At 34.5% G+C, this 15,213-nt stretch overlaps 2 protein-coding genes across 2 annotated transcripts; one reads left to right on the top strand and one right to left on the bottom strand.

The window, feature by feature from the left end:
• The first annotated feature begins 5,551 nt into the window (after positions 1-5,551).
• On the top strand, positions 5,552-12,210 carry LOC146730018 (TELO2-interacting protein 2-like). Its single transcript, XM_085494380.1, has 6 exons — positions 5,552-5,826; positions 7,582-7,744; positions 9,130-9,354; positions 10,942-11,153; positions 11,836-11,904; positions 12,127-12,210. Exons 1-6 carry the CDS (start codon positions 5,656-5,658, stop codon positions 12,208-12,210), a joined length of 924 nt encoding a protein of 307 aa, XP_085350506.1. The 5' UTR covers positions 5,552-5,655.
• On the bottom strand, positions 12,211-14,906 carry LOC100373086 (E3 ubiquitin-protein ligase TRIM71-like). The gene has a single exon (XM_006824104.3). It carries the CDS (start codon positions 14,901-14,903, stop codon positions 12,723-12,725), a length of 2,181 nt encoding a protein of 726 aa, XP_006824167.2. The 5' UTR covers positions 14,904-14,906; the 3' UTR covers positions 12,211-12,722.
• Positions 14,907-15,213: the final 307 nt, after the last annotated feature.

The following is a 15,213-nucleotide window of genomic DNA, read 5'->3' as shown; positions in this document are numbered from 1 at the left end:
AACATGGCGGATATCCTACAGCATCAAACGTTTATACGAGACCGGAATCATTCGCTTACGATGAAACTAAGTTGACTTTTATTTGTATTTCATAACCATTCAACAAATTTATTTTGTGTACATTATTATAATCACTACTGAGTACAGTAATAATCAACAATTCAGAAACGCAGCATGCCGAGATTTTTGTGTTCGTTTTTATTTGAAACTTCGTTTATTTAGAATATATTTTCGTTACCAATAAAATAAAAATCTCTCAGTCAATCAGAAACCCGGATTCATGCCTTTGAGGAAGGTCCCGTTTGAACGCTCACATCGGTTTTTTTTTCGTTTGGGGGAAAACTGAAACTGGTCGCAATTTTCGAATAAGAATGAGTCGGCAATTTTTAGTGGAGTCGAAAATTTGGAGGTAAATAAAACACCGAAACCCGGCAAATAAATAGGCGGCCGAATTTTTAGAGGGGTCGAAATTTTGGAGTTTTCACGGTACTAATTATTCCATTTCAATGAAACTTAGTACAAAGATGCTCTAGGACAACGTACAAACCTAATTAGTTTGGGGTAAAAATCTGTTCATATTAATTCCCTAATAAGCATAATAATTCATAATTTTTTGGTTCTAATCACATTTCAATTAAACTTGGAGACATAGATTTTCTGTTACATTGCGCAGACCTCATTAGTTTTACACTCAAATCTGGTCATATTTTTTTTTTTTTTTTTTTTTTTTTTTTTTTTTTTTTTTTTTTTTTTTTGCATAATTAGTTTTCAGCTAAGTAATTTCGAATTATATTTAATGTGTCTCCAATACTCTCAGCACATGGGAGTTCTTTCTAAGCTTTCTTTGATTCTGATTATTTTGGGTTGTGAAATATCTGATTACTTGAGCAAATGATTGTATAATATTGTCAGAAACTATATAAATATATCACTATAGACAGGTATTTTTATACACAGGTTTACCCATATGTTATGCCTTGGGACTGTGTGAAAGTGGTCACTATAGGCAGGTGGTCTTTATACACAGGTTTGCCCATATGTTATGCCTTGGAACTCAGTGAAAGTGGTCACTATAGACAGGTGTTCTTTATACACAGGTTTGCCCATATGTTATGCCTTGGGACTCAGTGAAAGTGGTCACTATAGGCAGGTGGTCTTTATACACAGGTTTGCCCATATGTTATGCCTTGGAACTCAGTGAAAGTGGTCACTATAGACAGGTGTTCTTTATACACAGGTTTGCCTATATGTTATGCCTTGGGACTCGGTGAAAGTGGTCACTATAGGCAGATAGTCTTTATACACAGATTTCTTGCATGTTATGCCTTAGACTTTGTGAAAGTGGTCACTGTAGGCAGGTGGTCTTTATACACAGGTGGACCATATGTTATGCCTTGGGACTGTGTGAAAGTGGTCACTATAGGCAGGTGGTCTTTATACACAGGTGTGCCAATAACTGTTCGAGTTACAAAATTTTAAAGTTAAACAAAACAAAAAGTGTTGCCCGTAACCTGAAGTTTGGTTAACTGTTATTTAAAGCGGGAATTGAGTCATTAGCGGCAATAACAACACACGCTAAAACGCAAAGGCTCATGGGTAGAGGCTTGTTTGTAAACAATGACACGCTATGCCCATCTGACGCATGCGCAAGTGACTACTCCCCCGCTTTAAAGTTCAAGTTACTGAATGTAGACGTTCAATAAAAAACAAAATGTATGTTGCCCGTAACTCGAAGTTCTGTTATCTGTTAATTGAACATTGACTTACAATTTGGGCGTGGTTTCAAAAATATGAGCGTAACTCGATGTTCGTGATCTTATGTCCACCATGTTTTCAAATGTTTTACACGTAAACAATGAATACTCTGATATCCGTAGTGTTTATAATAAACGGCCAATTCAATGTGATTTAAAATGCTGTATATTTTATTAGTCCCCGTTCGGACGCAGTCCGAAAACGGGGACTTATGTTTTGCCCTGTGTGCGTCCGTCCGTCCGTGCGTCCATGCGTCCGTGCGTCCGTGATCACCTGTATCTCGAACATGCATGGACCCATTAAGTTCAAACTTCACTCATACATCACACATTATATGGGACATATGCACATGCATTTTTTTCATGATCCGATTAACGATAGCCGAATAGCGGCCATTTTAAGGCCGAAAATGCATCAAAATCGCACATTTTCACCATTCCGGACCCGGATCTCAGTTATGCATGGACGGATTTTGTTCAAATTTGGTACATACATTAAACATAATAGGTACTTGATGCACGTCATTTTTTTTTTGGATCGGGTTCGAAATGGCCGACTGGCGGCCATTTTGTTTTAAAGAATTCAGTTCTGGATCCGTATCTGAGACATGCTTGGATTGATCGAGTTCAAACTTCACACACACAAGGTACATCATGTCACAAATATGTATGTGCATTTGTTTCATGATCTCATTAACGATAGCCAAATGGCGGCCACTTTAAGGCCGAAAATGCATTGAAATCGCACATTTTCACCATTCCGGACCCGGATCTCAGTTATGCATGGACGGATTTCATTCAAATTTGGTACATACATTAAACATAATAGGACCTTGATGCAAGTCATTTTTTTTTTTCCGATCAAGTTCGAAATAGCCGACTGGCGTCCATTTTGTTTTAAAGAATTCAGTTCTGGATCCGTATCCGAGACATGTCTGGATTGATCAAGTTCAAACTTCACACACACAAGGTACATCATGTCACAAATATGTATGTGCATTTGTTTCATGATCTCATTAACGATAGCCAAATGGGGGCCGCTTTAAGGCCGAAAATGCATTGAAATCGCACATTTTCACCATTCCGGACCCGTATCTCAGTTATGCATGGATGGATTTTGTTCAAATTTGGTACATACATTAAACATAATAGGACCTTGATGCACGTCTTTTTTTTTCGGATCAAGTTCGAAATGGCCGACTGGCGGCCATTTTGTTAAAGAATTCAGTTCTGGATCCGTATCCAAGACATGTCTGGATTGATCAAGTTCAAACTTCACACACACATGGTACATCATGTCACAAATAGATATGTGCATTTGTTTCATGATCTGCTTAACAATAGTGGAATGATGGCCATTTTAAGGCCGAAAATGCATCAAAATCACGTATTTTCACAATTCCAGAACCGGATCTCAGTCATGCATGGATGGATTTTGTTCAGATTTAGCACAATGTGTTGTACATATGCAGGTGCATTTCGGTCATGATCTGCTTTGAATGTATATGTCACTCAAATATGAACGGAACGGGGACGTGTCATTGACAATGACTTGTTTTATTTGTATTATATTTCAACTATTTTGTAATTTTTGTAACGTCTTGTCTGCATTGCAAATTGAAAAACTTTCTGTTCCTCCCTCAACGGCATTGGTTGACACCCCCGCCACCCGAGTCTGAGATTGGGTTACATCAGCACTTTAGAAATGGACTGGAACGGAGTCTACAGTTTCTGACAATAGATGCATTGTTCTTGTTAAAACAATCAGAGAAAGAACTTACTTGCTGAAAGAATCAAGCATTTCAAATAAGTTTTGAATTATTATTGAGCAGTACAATGATGTCAGATTATCCGTGGGTGTGGTTTCAGTTACACATCTTGCTAAAAATGAAAGTTTTAAACCATGTTACCAATCACAACGACTTTATCATCGAAACTAGTCCAGGGTACATGGAGTGGGTATTGAAACGCGCTCCTAAATCGGCCGTCATCAGAAACAAATCTCTACGCCTAGAATTTGAATCTAAAACATTGATAACAATTTACTGTAAACTAAATTCATTGTGGTAATCTGAAACTATTGTAGTAGTTTTTTAGTATTTCAGTTCTGTTGTGTTGTGTTACTGTACTTTTTAAAGTATTGAAAATTCTGTAACTTTTCTCCACCGGCATGAACAAGAGATATAAAAACTAGTATTACTCCCTCAAGTTATCAGGTCATTCAAATAGAGTGAGTGTGCTCGATATATGACGTCATTGTCTCTATGTCGGTTGCTGGCAGTGATAGTGCGTTGCAATTAATGACGTAGTTTTTCAGGTACCTTTTACTTCAGATAAACAAACGCGAACAATGTCTGTATTTTGTAAATCGAATTCTATCTTAGCAAATACCCAGGAGAAATAAACTATATTTTGTTGTCAGTTTTGTTTTGTATCTCAGACAACTATATTATTTTAGTTACTTGAGTTTATATAGACGGAGAGACAAGACATCTGCTTCTACAGCATTTCTTTCGGAGATTGCACGGATTCAGTTAAACATGTCTGTATTTACATGGTCGATTAACTGCCTGTATGACAGATTGATTGATCGATCAATGTTTGGTTGATTTTCTTATCAGTAGTCGAAAATTATGAAATGATATGGTCACTGTAAAAAAATCACGATTTTGGGAACTCGATGAAAACATAAAACCAATTTACGCGTGATTCAATCGAAAGATCACGTATTTGACCAATTTTATGTGAATATGATCTAACCGCAAGGAACTCTGGGAATGAGAGTGGTATTTGACCTCAGTAAAATACATGGTGCTGATTGGACACGCTTTTAGAGCGGCATGTCAAATTGCCAGAGAGGGCGCTTTAAAAACACCATTGTAAACAAAATCCGGCCATTAACTTGGTTTCATGTGAGGGGATGACCGAATAAACTGACTTTGGATGGCGAAGATATAAATAATATAACAGAATTATACTTTGTCAATTAAAATAACTAACAGAGTTAGAAAAATCAATAGAATAATTGAACCTTATTTCGCGCGAATTATAATGTACGCTAATTTATTCATAGTCAAATAAAATTTACATATTTTTCTAAATATACAATAAAATGTTTCTGTTACTGTATAGATGTGCTCAGTGAAAATATGCAGAGCCTTGAAGAGAAAACTGTCTCTCTAGTGTCTGTCAGGTTAACGGGTGAAAAAGAATGAATATTATGAATATAATAAACTGTTTTTAATATGCCGGTATGTATTATGATCACGTGAGTGATTCATGCGCCGTGAAGGGATCGACCATTTTACTGGAATATTTGTTTTCAAAAAATGCAAGCAGACAGAGAGAGAGAGAAAAAATCAGTCACGGTGTTTTAACATCAAGTAATATCAGAAGCACGTTTTCAGTTCTAAAATATAATCTCACTATATGATGAGAGCATTCTGAGATTACAAAAAAACAAGACAAATTTGTAAAAAATTATTAGGTTCAAATGATATCTTCATTATGAATATATCCTTGCTAATTTTGTGAATTACATTTTTTATGTTTTGTAAAACTTACGTTTTATCTGTCAGTGTCCATTGTATGTTGTTTGTGTACTTGACCTTAGATGTTATATTGCGTATATTTTTATTTTATGTCAAATAAGATATTCTTTTCTGGTCTATTCTATTCTACGCTCACCCATAAATGCTCACCTTATGTCGTGTCTCACGCCCACTCGCGGATATTGAACTAAACGCCCTCAAGTGGTGATGTGCAAATGTTTTTATTATTCAAAATGGCGGCGCACATCGAGCGAGCATGTTTATTTTGATATTTTCACATTTCCGAAGTTTTTACCACTTTAAGACAGTATCCACTGAACTATTTTTTAACACATCGTGTTTAATGTAGTATGATCATGTCTACTGACGATGTTGACGATTGTCAGCAAATTTCCATTGAAATACGACGATGTAAACAACAAACAGATGCTGTTTCTCGAGTGACAGCGAAATTTACAAGACTGCAAGTAATCACATGTGTCATCTCGGAAATAAGTTCAGAAACATGCACGGAGAAGTTGGTAAGCTATTTTTTTAATAAACAGCATTCTTCGATTTTTTTTTTGGTTTCGACTTTTTAGGCTGAAGTTTAGTTGTAAAACGGTATTTATTAAATGTTCATGGGTCAAAGGTTACACAGCCAGGATCTCAAGGATTAATAAATCTCCCCGTTTTAGTTTAAGTAAATAGAGATCACCTATACTGAGGAAATGTGTACTTGCTTAGAATCGCCAGCAACTTTAAGGGTGAAGTGGTTCTGTATCATAACCACAATATTACTTGAATTATTCTCACAGTTTTCAACAACTGCACTAATGTACAGCACAAAACATTGAACATGAACAAAAACTATGGACGATGAGTTATTATTTCATGTGTGAACTGAACAGAATTCAAGATGTAGTGACGACAAAATGTTGCGTGGGATTTAACAAATGCAAAATTATTTTTTGTGTTTTTCCTCGTTTTAATAATAATATGCTAGACTCATTCGATGATGTTCATTTTGATAAAGTAAGAATATCTCATCACCTTATTTCCACCCGATTGACATTGAACTGTTGGAAAAAGAAATTCAAGTTGAAAATCAAATCATTTGATTTTTGAAACAGACGTTCTGTCCACATATTACGCGAGATCTCGCATTGAATGGAAAATCACCTGATGTTTGCATCATTTTAATTTTATGCGTGAGTTGAGTGAGATTCAAAATGGCGTCATGTATGACTTAAATTAATATTGGATTGCTGCATTAAATGAATCAGCTAATTCAATTTTTGATATTTTCAAATTATCATCACAAATTCTAGAAAGCAATTAACTTTTCTATTTACTATTGACACAGTCCTTCAATCATATAAATATTTATAAATTTGAAATTGAACCAGAGTTGATGTGGACTGACATTGGAATATTTACATATGAAATCATTCACACTGCACTCATTCACTAGAAATATTACTCCATTCATGGTCTGAATTGCACAGATTCGTGTTTGCTACAAAAACGCCATTTTCCTCAGATACAGCACTAAGCGCTTTCCTTTGATGATAAGTAAGCTCGTTCAGAGAAAAAGCTAGCAACACGTTTATTTGATTCCGCCATTTTAATTTTACCAACTAATGTGTAGTTTCTGTTGTGAGTTCTGATTGGGTGATGCAAAAGACCCGAAGTGAATCTTTATAACCGTTTAAGGGCATGCGACATACAGTAAATCGTGGTGAAATCTGCCAAGGGTTAATGTTGAGGCTTCAACCGAATAAATGCTCCTTTGCTGGCAAAGATGTACTCCATTATGCTCATTATATTTTCATATTCATCTGGAATGGACGTGAGAAACATTCAAACTGTTGTAACTTTCTATTTTTTAGGTGGCTTTAAATCTAGCTTACCTTGCTTTCAAAATTACAATATATGTAAATTTTGCAGACCAATCTGTCTAAACATCACTCATATTAAAACATACATAAATAGTAAAAATATAAATTGAAATTATTTATAAAATTTGATACTCACTTTAAAAATTGAAAGTTTTCATAAAAAGTTAAAGCAAGGTGAGTTGAGTTAAGCTCCGATTGTATTGTATATGACAACTAGTAACATTTAAATTCACAATAACAATATGTGTAACGCTCATATTAATAAATAATGCTTTTTATGACATGGAAACTTGAAAAATTACAAAACCTAAAATGTTTTATAAATGTGTTCATTTAGAAAAAAATATGTGCTTCAATTTTCAGAAATCTGCTCCTAAACTCTTTTTTTTACTACAGGAATCTACTTTGGAAGGTTTTTGTTCTATTCTGGCAACCAGCCAACAATGTTGGTTACAGTGTACGGAGGAATCTGACAGGTTGCTGGAGGCCTACAATGACCTGGTGATCACACTCATTAATTATGCTAATTTACCAACTGAAAAGACCAATGAAGATGAAGGTATGTAATCATTACCTTATATGGTAGTAGTGTATGCTAATTTACCAACAGAGAAGACCAATGAAGATGAAGGTATGTAATAATTACCTTATATGGTTGTAGTTTATGCTAATTTACCAACTGAAAAGACCAATGAAGATGAAGGTATGTAATAATTACCTTATATGGTAGTAGTGTATGCTAATTTACCAACAGAAAAGACCAATGAAGATGAAGGTATGTAATAATTACCTTATATGGCAGTAGTGTATGCTAATTTACCAACAGAAAAGACCAATGAAGATGAAGGTATGTAATAATTACCTTATATGGCAATAGTGTATAGATACACAAATGATTACTTTGTATGATAATGATGTGTAAATATTCAAATGATCACCTCATATCGTAGTGCTGTATAGATATGCAAATTATTACCTTATATGGTATTGCAGTGAAATGGTTAACACATGTATTATTCTTGATTTACGCAAACTATGACCTCATATGGCAGTGGTGCATATATATAAGCAAATGATTACCTTATAAGGTAGTGGTATGTAGATATGCAAATGATTACCTTATATGGTAGTGGTATGTAGATATGCAAATGATTACCTTATAAGGTATTGGCATGTAGATATGCAAATGATTACCTTATAAGGTAGTGGTATGTAAATATGCAAATGATTACCTGATAAAGTAGTGGTATGTAGATGTGCAAATGATCACCTTATACGGTAGTGGTATGTAAATATGCAAATGATTACCTTATAAGGTATTGGCATGTATATATGCAAATGATTACCTTATAAGGTATTGGCATGTATATATGCAAATGATTACCTTATAAGGTAGTGGTATGTAAATATGCAAATGATTACCTTATAAGGTAGTGGTATGTAGATATGCAAATGATTACCTTATAAGGTAGTGGCATGTAGATATGCAAATGATTACCTTATAAGGTATTGGCATGTATATATGCAAATGATTACCTTATAAGGTAGTGGTATGTAAATATGCAAATGATTACTTTATAAGGTAGTGGTATGTAAATATGCAAATGATTACCTTATAAGGTAGTGGTATGTAGATATGCAAATGATTACCTGATAAGGTAGTAGTATGTAGATATGCAAATGATTACCTTATAAAGTAGTGGTATGTAGATATGCAAATGATTACCTGATAAGGTAGTAGTATGTAGATATGCAAATGATTACCTTATAAAGTAGTGGTATGTAGATATGCAAATGATTACCTTATACGGTAGTGGTATGTAGATATGCAAATGATTACCTTATAAGGTAGTGGTATGTAAATATGCAAATGATTACCTTATAAGGTAGTGGTGTGTAAATATGTTACTCTTAATTTATGTTAATATTTTTTTTCCTTCCCAGTTGATACAGAGAATCTCATTAAATACATTCCAAATAAAGCATCCTTTGTTTTCAAGACGTTTACTGCCGTACTCAATCACCTTTGTGCGCTTTCTGATGATGATGAACAGTTACATTTTAATAAGAATTTTATTCGTACAAATGCTGCTGACTTTATGATACTGAGTGCCAGACATGTTGAAATCCATCACTGGAGTAATGAAACCACAAGACAACAATCATTAGGTAAAGACTGCACCAAAAGAATGAGAATAAAATGAGCCTCTCTTTCAAACTTTGATTTGAGTTTATTTTAGACTGAGATGGAATTATATATTCATCACTGGAGTAATGAAATCACAAGACAACAATCATTAGGTAAAGACTGCACCAAAAGAATGAGAATAAAATGAGCCTCTCTTTCAAACTTTGATTTGGGTTTATTTTAGACTTAGGTGGGATTATATATTCATCACTGGAGTAATGAAACCACAAGACAACAATCATTAGGTAAAGACTACACCAAAAGAATGAGAATAAAATGAGCCTCTCTTTCAAATTTTGATTTAGGTTTATTTTAGACTTAGATGGGATTATATATTCATTACTGGAGTGATGAAATCACAAGACAACGATCATTAGGTAAAGACTGCACCAAAAGAATGAGAATAAAATGAGCCTCTCTTTCAAACTTTGATTTGAGTTTATTTTACACTCAGATGGGATTATATATTCATCACTGGAGTAATGAAATCACAAGACAACAATCATTAGGTAAAGACTACACCAAAAGAATGAGAATAAAATGAGCCTCTCTTTCAAACTTTGGTTTGGGTTTAATTTAAACTTAGGTGGGATTATATATTCATCACTGGAGTAATGAAACCACAAGACAACAATCATTAGGTAAAGACTACACCAAAAGAATGAGAATAAAATGAGCCTCTCTTTAAAATTTTGATTTAGGTTTATTTTAGACTTAGATGGGATTATATATTCATTACTGGAGTAATGAAATCACAAGACAACAATCATTAGGTAAAGACTGCACCAAAAGAATGAGGATACAATGAGCCTCTCTTTCAAACTTTGATTTGGGTTTATTTTAGACTTAGATGGGATTATATATTCATTACATGTTTATTTCCAAAGTCAGAAAATGTTAAAAAGTTGAGTGTTGAATGTAGAACTATTGCCGCTGTACAGAGTGCAATAGTTTGTACAGTTCAAAACATTTTTTGTTGACATTTTGAAATGACAACTATTACTTCAAACAGAACATAGATAAATCATAATAAGATTGTAACAAGACGACTGCCTTCATACGTACTTTGTGATATTCTCGGAATTTTTTTTTTAGATTTGAATTATATTTTTATACTGGTATATTTAAACTATTTTTTTAGATTTAAATTCAAATTTTTATTAGAATTACATTATTATTTTAGATTTAATTTTTTTATAGATTCAAATTATTTTATTAAAATTCAACTATCATTTTAGATTTTTTTTTTAATTTTTCTTTTAGATAATCTTTCTTGATACTATTCATATAGGCTTTACAGGTAGACCTTTTGGATATTGTACATTCTTTAATTGAAATGTGCATTGCTAACAGCAGAGCTATCTCAGCTGAGACGCTGCTTGTTCGATATTTAATCTCTTTTTTTAGATTTAATTTTTTTTATAGATTCGATTTAATTTTTATTAGATCTAAATTATTATTTTAAATCTAACTTTTTTGTAGATTAAATTATTTCTTTTTAAATTAAATAATATTTCTAGATTTTTTTTTTTTTACATTTTTAGATTTAACTTATTTTTTTTTTCTAGTTTTTCAGGATCTGCTATGTCAATACTGCCATAGTTCTTCTATACAGCAACTGTTACGAGGAACCCCAGAAGATGAAGATTCCAAGGCTATTTTTAGAAAAGGCATTTTTGGTAGAATTCTTATCAAATTACGACAACATCTAGCAAGAGACACCTGGAAAGTTGATCTTTCAAGTCGTCACATCTTTAAATGGTGTCTTTTCCATGTTAAGGTAATTTTCAACTTTATCACATATCACCACCGGAGGGGGCTTTTTTCTACAACTGTTTTGTAATCACTTAATCTTGTCAGTCAGTTAGTAATTATGTCCATTTTGACTAAAATTAACAAAAATTGTAGAAAAATGCAAAAAGTTGTAAAATTTTGTGCCACAAAAATTGGGAGGATGATCCCCAAAAGGTCGCACATCCTGGTATGTCTGGGGGTATAGATTCACTATCAAAGTGAGTTTCTCAACTATTTCTTTCTATAATGCAAGTAGCTGTCATTGTTCGAAAGTTCAAAAACAGTTGAAAATATTGGTCAACAATACCCCAGAAAATGCCAGGATGTGCGACATTTAGGGGTCATGCATAAGTTTTTAGACCTATTTAGTTCGACCATCTTGGCAATCATCCAAAATTTCAACCACATTGAAGTGTTTTAGAATACAAAATAACATTAAATTTTTAAATTTTCAGTGTAGAAATTCATTATTATAAAAATGCTTTGTCAGAAAATCAACATTTCCATAGAAACACAATTACTCGTGATGTTTCTTGGCCTAACTCACTGACAATTCTTCTTCCCATTGAGCATCCCTATCTTAGTGACTTTCAGATCGAATATTTCCAACGGAATTGCTGTTCCTGGATGACCCTCTATCTTACTGACAATTCTTGATGTCTTTTTAGCATCCCTATCTTGGTGATCATTTAGATGAAATATTTCCACCAGCATTGCTGTTTCTTGATGACTATCAGGTAAATTGTAGAAACCATTTCTGTTCAAAATGTGTTTAAAATATTCCTGAACTACCATATTTGTTGTATTAGAAGTGCATGCAATAAATGACCTGTTATGAACAAGTGTGATGACTATGAGTTGCAACCAAAACAAGCATTTTGGGCTTTGCCCTCGTTTGGGGTGCATTGCTAATAGAGCAAATATGGTACTTTTGCCTCTGATGTTTTTTTAATCACCAGGGGGCTTTTCGTACACACATCAGGCAGCATGAGGGGGTGGGATCTCAAGGTACAGGTGACATAGTTGAAAAATTACAAGCTTAATTTATTGATTGTTTAAATAATTTCATTTTCTTTATTTAATTACATGTGTTAATTAATGATTTTCTGATTTTGCATTTTTTTAGATTGAAAATAAAATTCTTGGGATACAGTGTTTACATCATATCATTAATAATGTGGTAAGTATAATTAAACAGCACCTGATTAATTCATATACACTGTATTAATCCAACAGGTCCTAATTCATGGTCTATACAATTTTATGCATTTCCCTTGGCAACCAACGATGTGGTTTCATTAGCCCTATATTGATTGGTTCCTTACTGCTTCTGCTAATGACTGGTGTGAAATGTGACAAACTATTACATCATATGAATTCATGTGGTGTTTCAAATACAGAGAAACACTCCTTACTGCGTATTACTTCATATTACAAGATTTTTCAGAATGTTATCCACCCTTAGTTTTATCTGCCCTTGACATGTGAGTTCATCTAGTGTGAAGCTTATTTGTTGGCAGTAGATTCCAATTTACTCCAACTTTTAAAATTAGCTTCACTCTACAAACACTTTGATGCATTTATTGTCACAATCCACTACAGCTATTCTACCATCATTACACACTGCTACACCACGGGGCCGACTCAGTCCATCCTTGTCACTATCAATCCTGAAAATAAACTGACCATTGCTGTCATGCTTAGTGACTTTATGTTCACTGCTTACATATACATAATCATTCTTATCTACAGCCACTCCTGTGGGACAACTCATTCTACTGACACCAGTGGAAAAGAATTCAAACATAAACTGGTCATCAGAATTTAATACCTGAATACGGTGGTTGTACCAACCTGACACATATACCATCCCTTTACTGTTAATAGCTAACAAGTAAGGTGTATCAAACTCTCCTTGCCTATCTCCACTTTTCCCAAATGACTTAATATACACACCACCCTGGGTATACTTTCTAATACAATCCTTACTATACTCACTCACATACACATTCTTAGTAACAGGATTAATTGCAATTCCACATGGATTATCAATTTCAGAGCTTCCAAACTTTCTAATCAACTTTCCGTATTCATCACTTACAACTACTTGTTTGTTATTTACATCTGTCATAAAGTATTCATTATCATCTGATATTGCTACATCCCATGGTTCAAATGTCTTTGCAAACTGACCAGTGAATGTAAATGATTGTTTGTAATTTCCATCTCTGTCATGCATAGTCACTCTATTGTTATCAGCTGTGACAAAGTCACCATGTTTATTTATGGTTATTCCCATAGGATAGCTGAGCTGTCCTTCACTTCCTGCATTTCCCACTGTCTGTACTAATCCTATGATAACAGGAATATGGAATGGTGATCCTGGTATATGTTGGTTACCAATCGTCATGGCAACTTGCTGTTTTCCTTCCGTCTTTCCTGTTATCATGACATGATATGTCCCATTGTTATTGTCTGTAATGTCAATGTTTTCCCATGATGCACTAGGGGTCTTTGTTTTCACCTGGACATCTTGACGGGGAATGATTTGTTTTCCTTTGGAATCTCTGGTTGTGATGATCAGCTTGACAGATTCACCTTTCACAAGTTGTTTTGGGATGTTTTCAACTGTACATTTGGATGGACAGACATCAGATTTAATCACTCCTATCAATGCATGTGCAGCAAAGTCACTACTGGGCTGGAACACAATGATATCATGACTGATTGGGAGTATTGTTTCCATAGCAACCATCTCTTCAATGTGCTTTGTAGTTTCTGGCTGGGTAGATAGTAGGTGTACAGCATTCCCATGATGCACCAGTGTTTCTAGATAATGATGTGTGCTGACTATGTTGCCATGGTGAAATTCCCACTCATTGATGTTCATTGCTGCATCTTTCAGTTCCATCCTAGCACTTTTATCCAAGGCATCTATCAGCATCTTCTCTTCTCTCTTTACTCTCTCTATCACTTCCTTTGCCCTTCTCTTAACTTTCTCTTTCTCTGCCTCACACTGGTTTCTGATTTCTTCTCTTGTAGATTCAGCTGTTGCTTTTTCTTCCTCCACTTGTTTCTCTTTCACTTTTAACTGTCCTAACATTTCCTTCAGTTGTGTTTTATACTCATCTACTACCTCCTGTAAGTCTCTATGTACGTGTTCAGGAACTCTATGTTTAACTATGGTGCACTCAACACATACAGGTACTTGACAAGTGTCACAGTAAAATTTCAGCTGGCTGTCATTATGGACACTGCAGAAAACTTTGGACTGTACCTTGAGATGACCCCTAGATTGTATCTCTCTGTACTTGTCAATTGTAAGCACTTCATGAGAACGGAGTGCTGGAATGCGGTCATGGATAGTAACACATACATCACAGCAAAACAGAGGACAATCTACACACCTGTGAGTTGCTGTCTTCTCTTGACATGTTTCACACACTGGTGGATGGTCAGTACTCAGCTGCCTCTGTCTCTGGAATGTGTCAAGTAGGCTTGTTAAAAAGAAATTAGACTTCAGTTCCTCGATGGGTGAGTCACACTGAATTCTACATGTTGCACACTTCAAAACACCCCCAGATTTCACCTTAAAAGTTACCAAACATTGCTGACAGTATGTATGAAGACATGGTAGAACTTTAGGATTCTTGTAGATCTCCAAACAGATGGAACAGCTGAGGAAATCCTCAGTAACTTCGTCTAGGAGAGACTTGTTGAATGCAGCCATAGCCATTGTGGTAACATTAGTTGTATTGATTTCACTCCCTAGCATAGTGAAAATTCACAATATGTATTTTCCTCATTATTGGTATTCACAATGGCTGCATGGGTTCAATGCTTTTCAAATCACTGTCAACTTAAGGGGTCTTCTGTATACTCTGGGATTTATATCAAACCCTCGGTGTCATGTGACTATGTTTACAGTGAATTTTAATTCTTGCAGATCTCCAAATAGAACAGCCAAGGAAATCATCATTAATTTCATCTGGGAGGGAAATGTTGAATGCAGCCATATTAAATGGCTGGAGTAATTGTAGTACTCT

Source organism: Saccoglossus kowalevskii, chromosome 20 (assembly GCF_978046115.1).
Source record: "Saccoglossus kowalevskii chromosome 20, keSacKowa6.1, whole genome shotgun sequence".
In the NCBI taxonomy this organism is placed as follows: Eukaryota; Metazoa; Hemichordata; class Enteropneusta; family Harrimaniidae; genus Saccoglossus; species Saccoglossus kowalevskii.
This window is presented reverse-complemented; position numbering and strand designations above follow the sequence as displayed.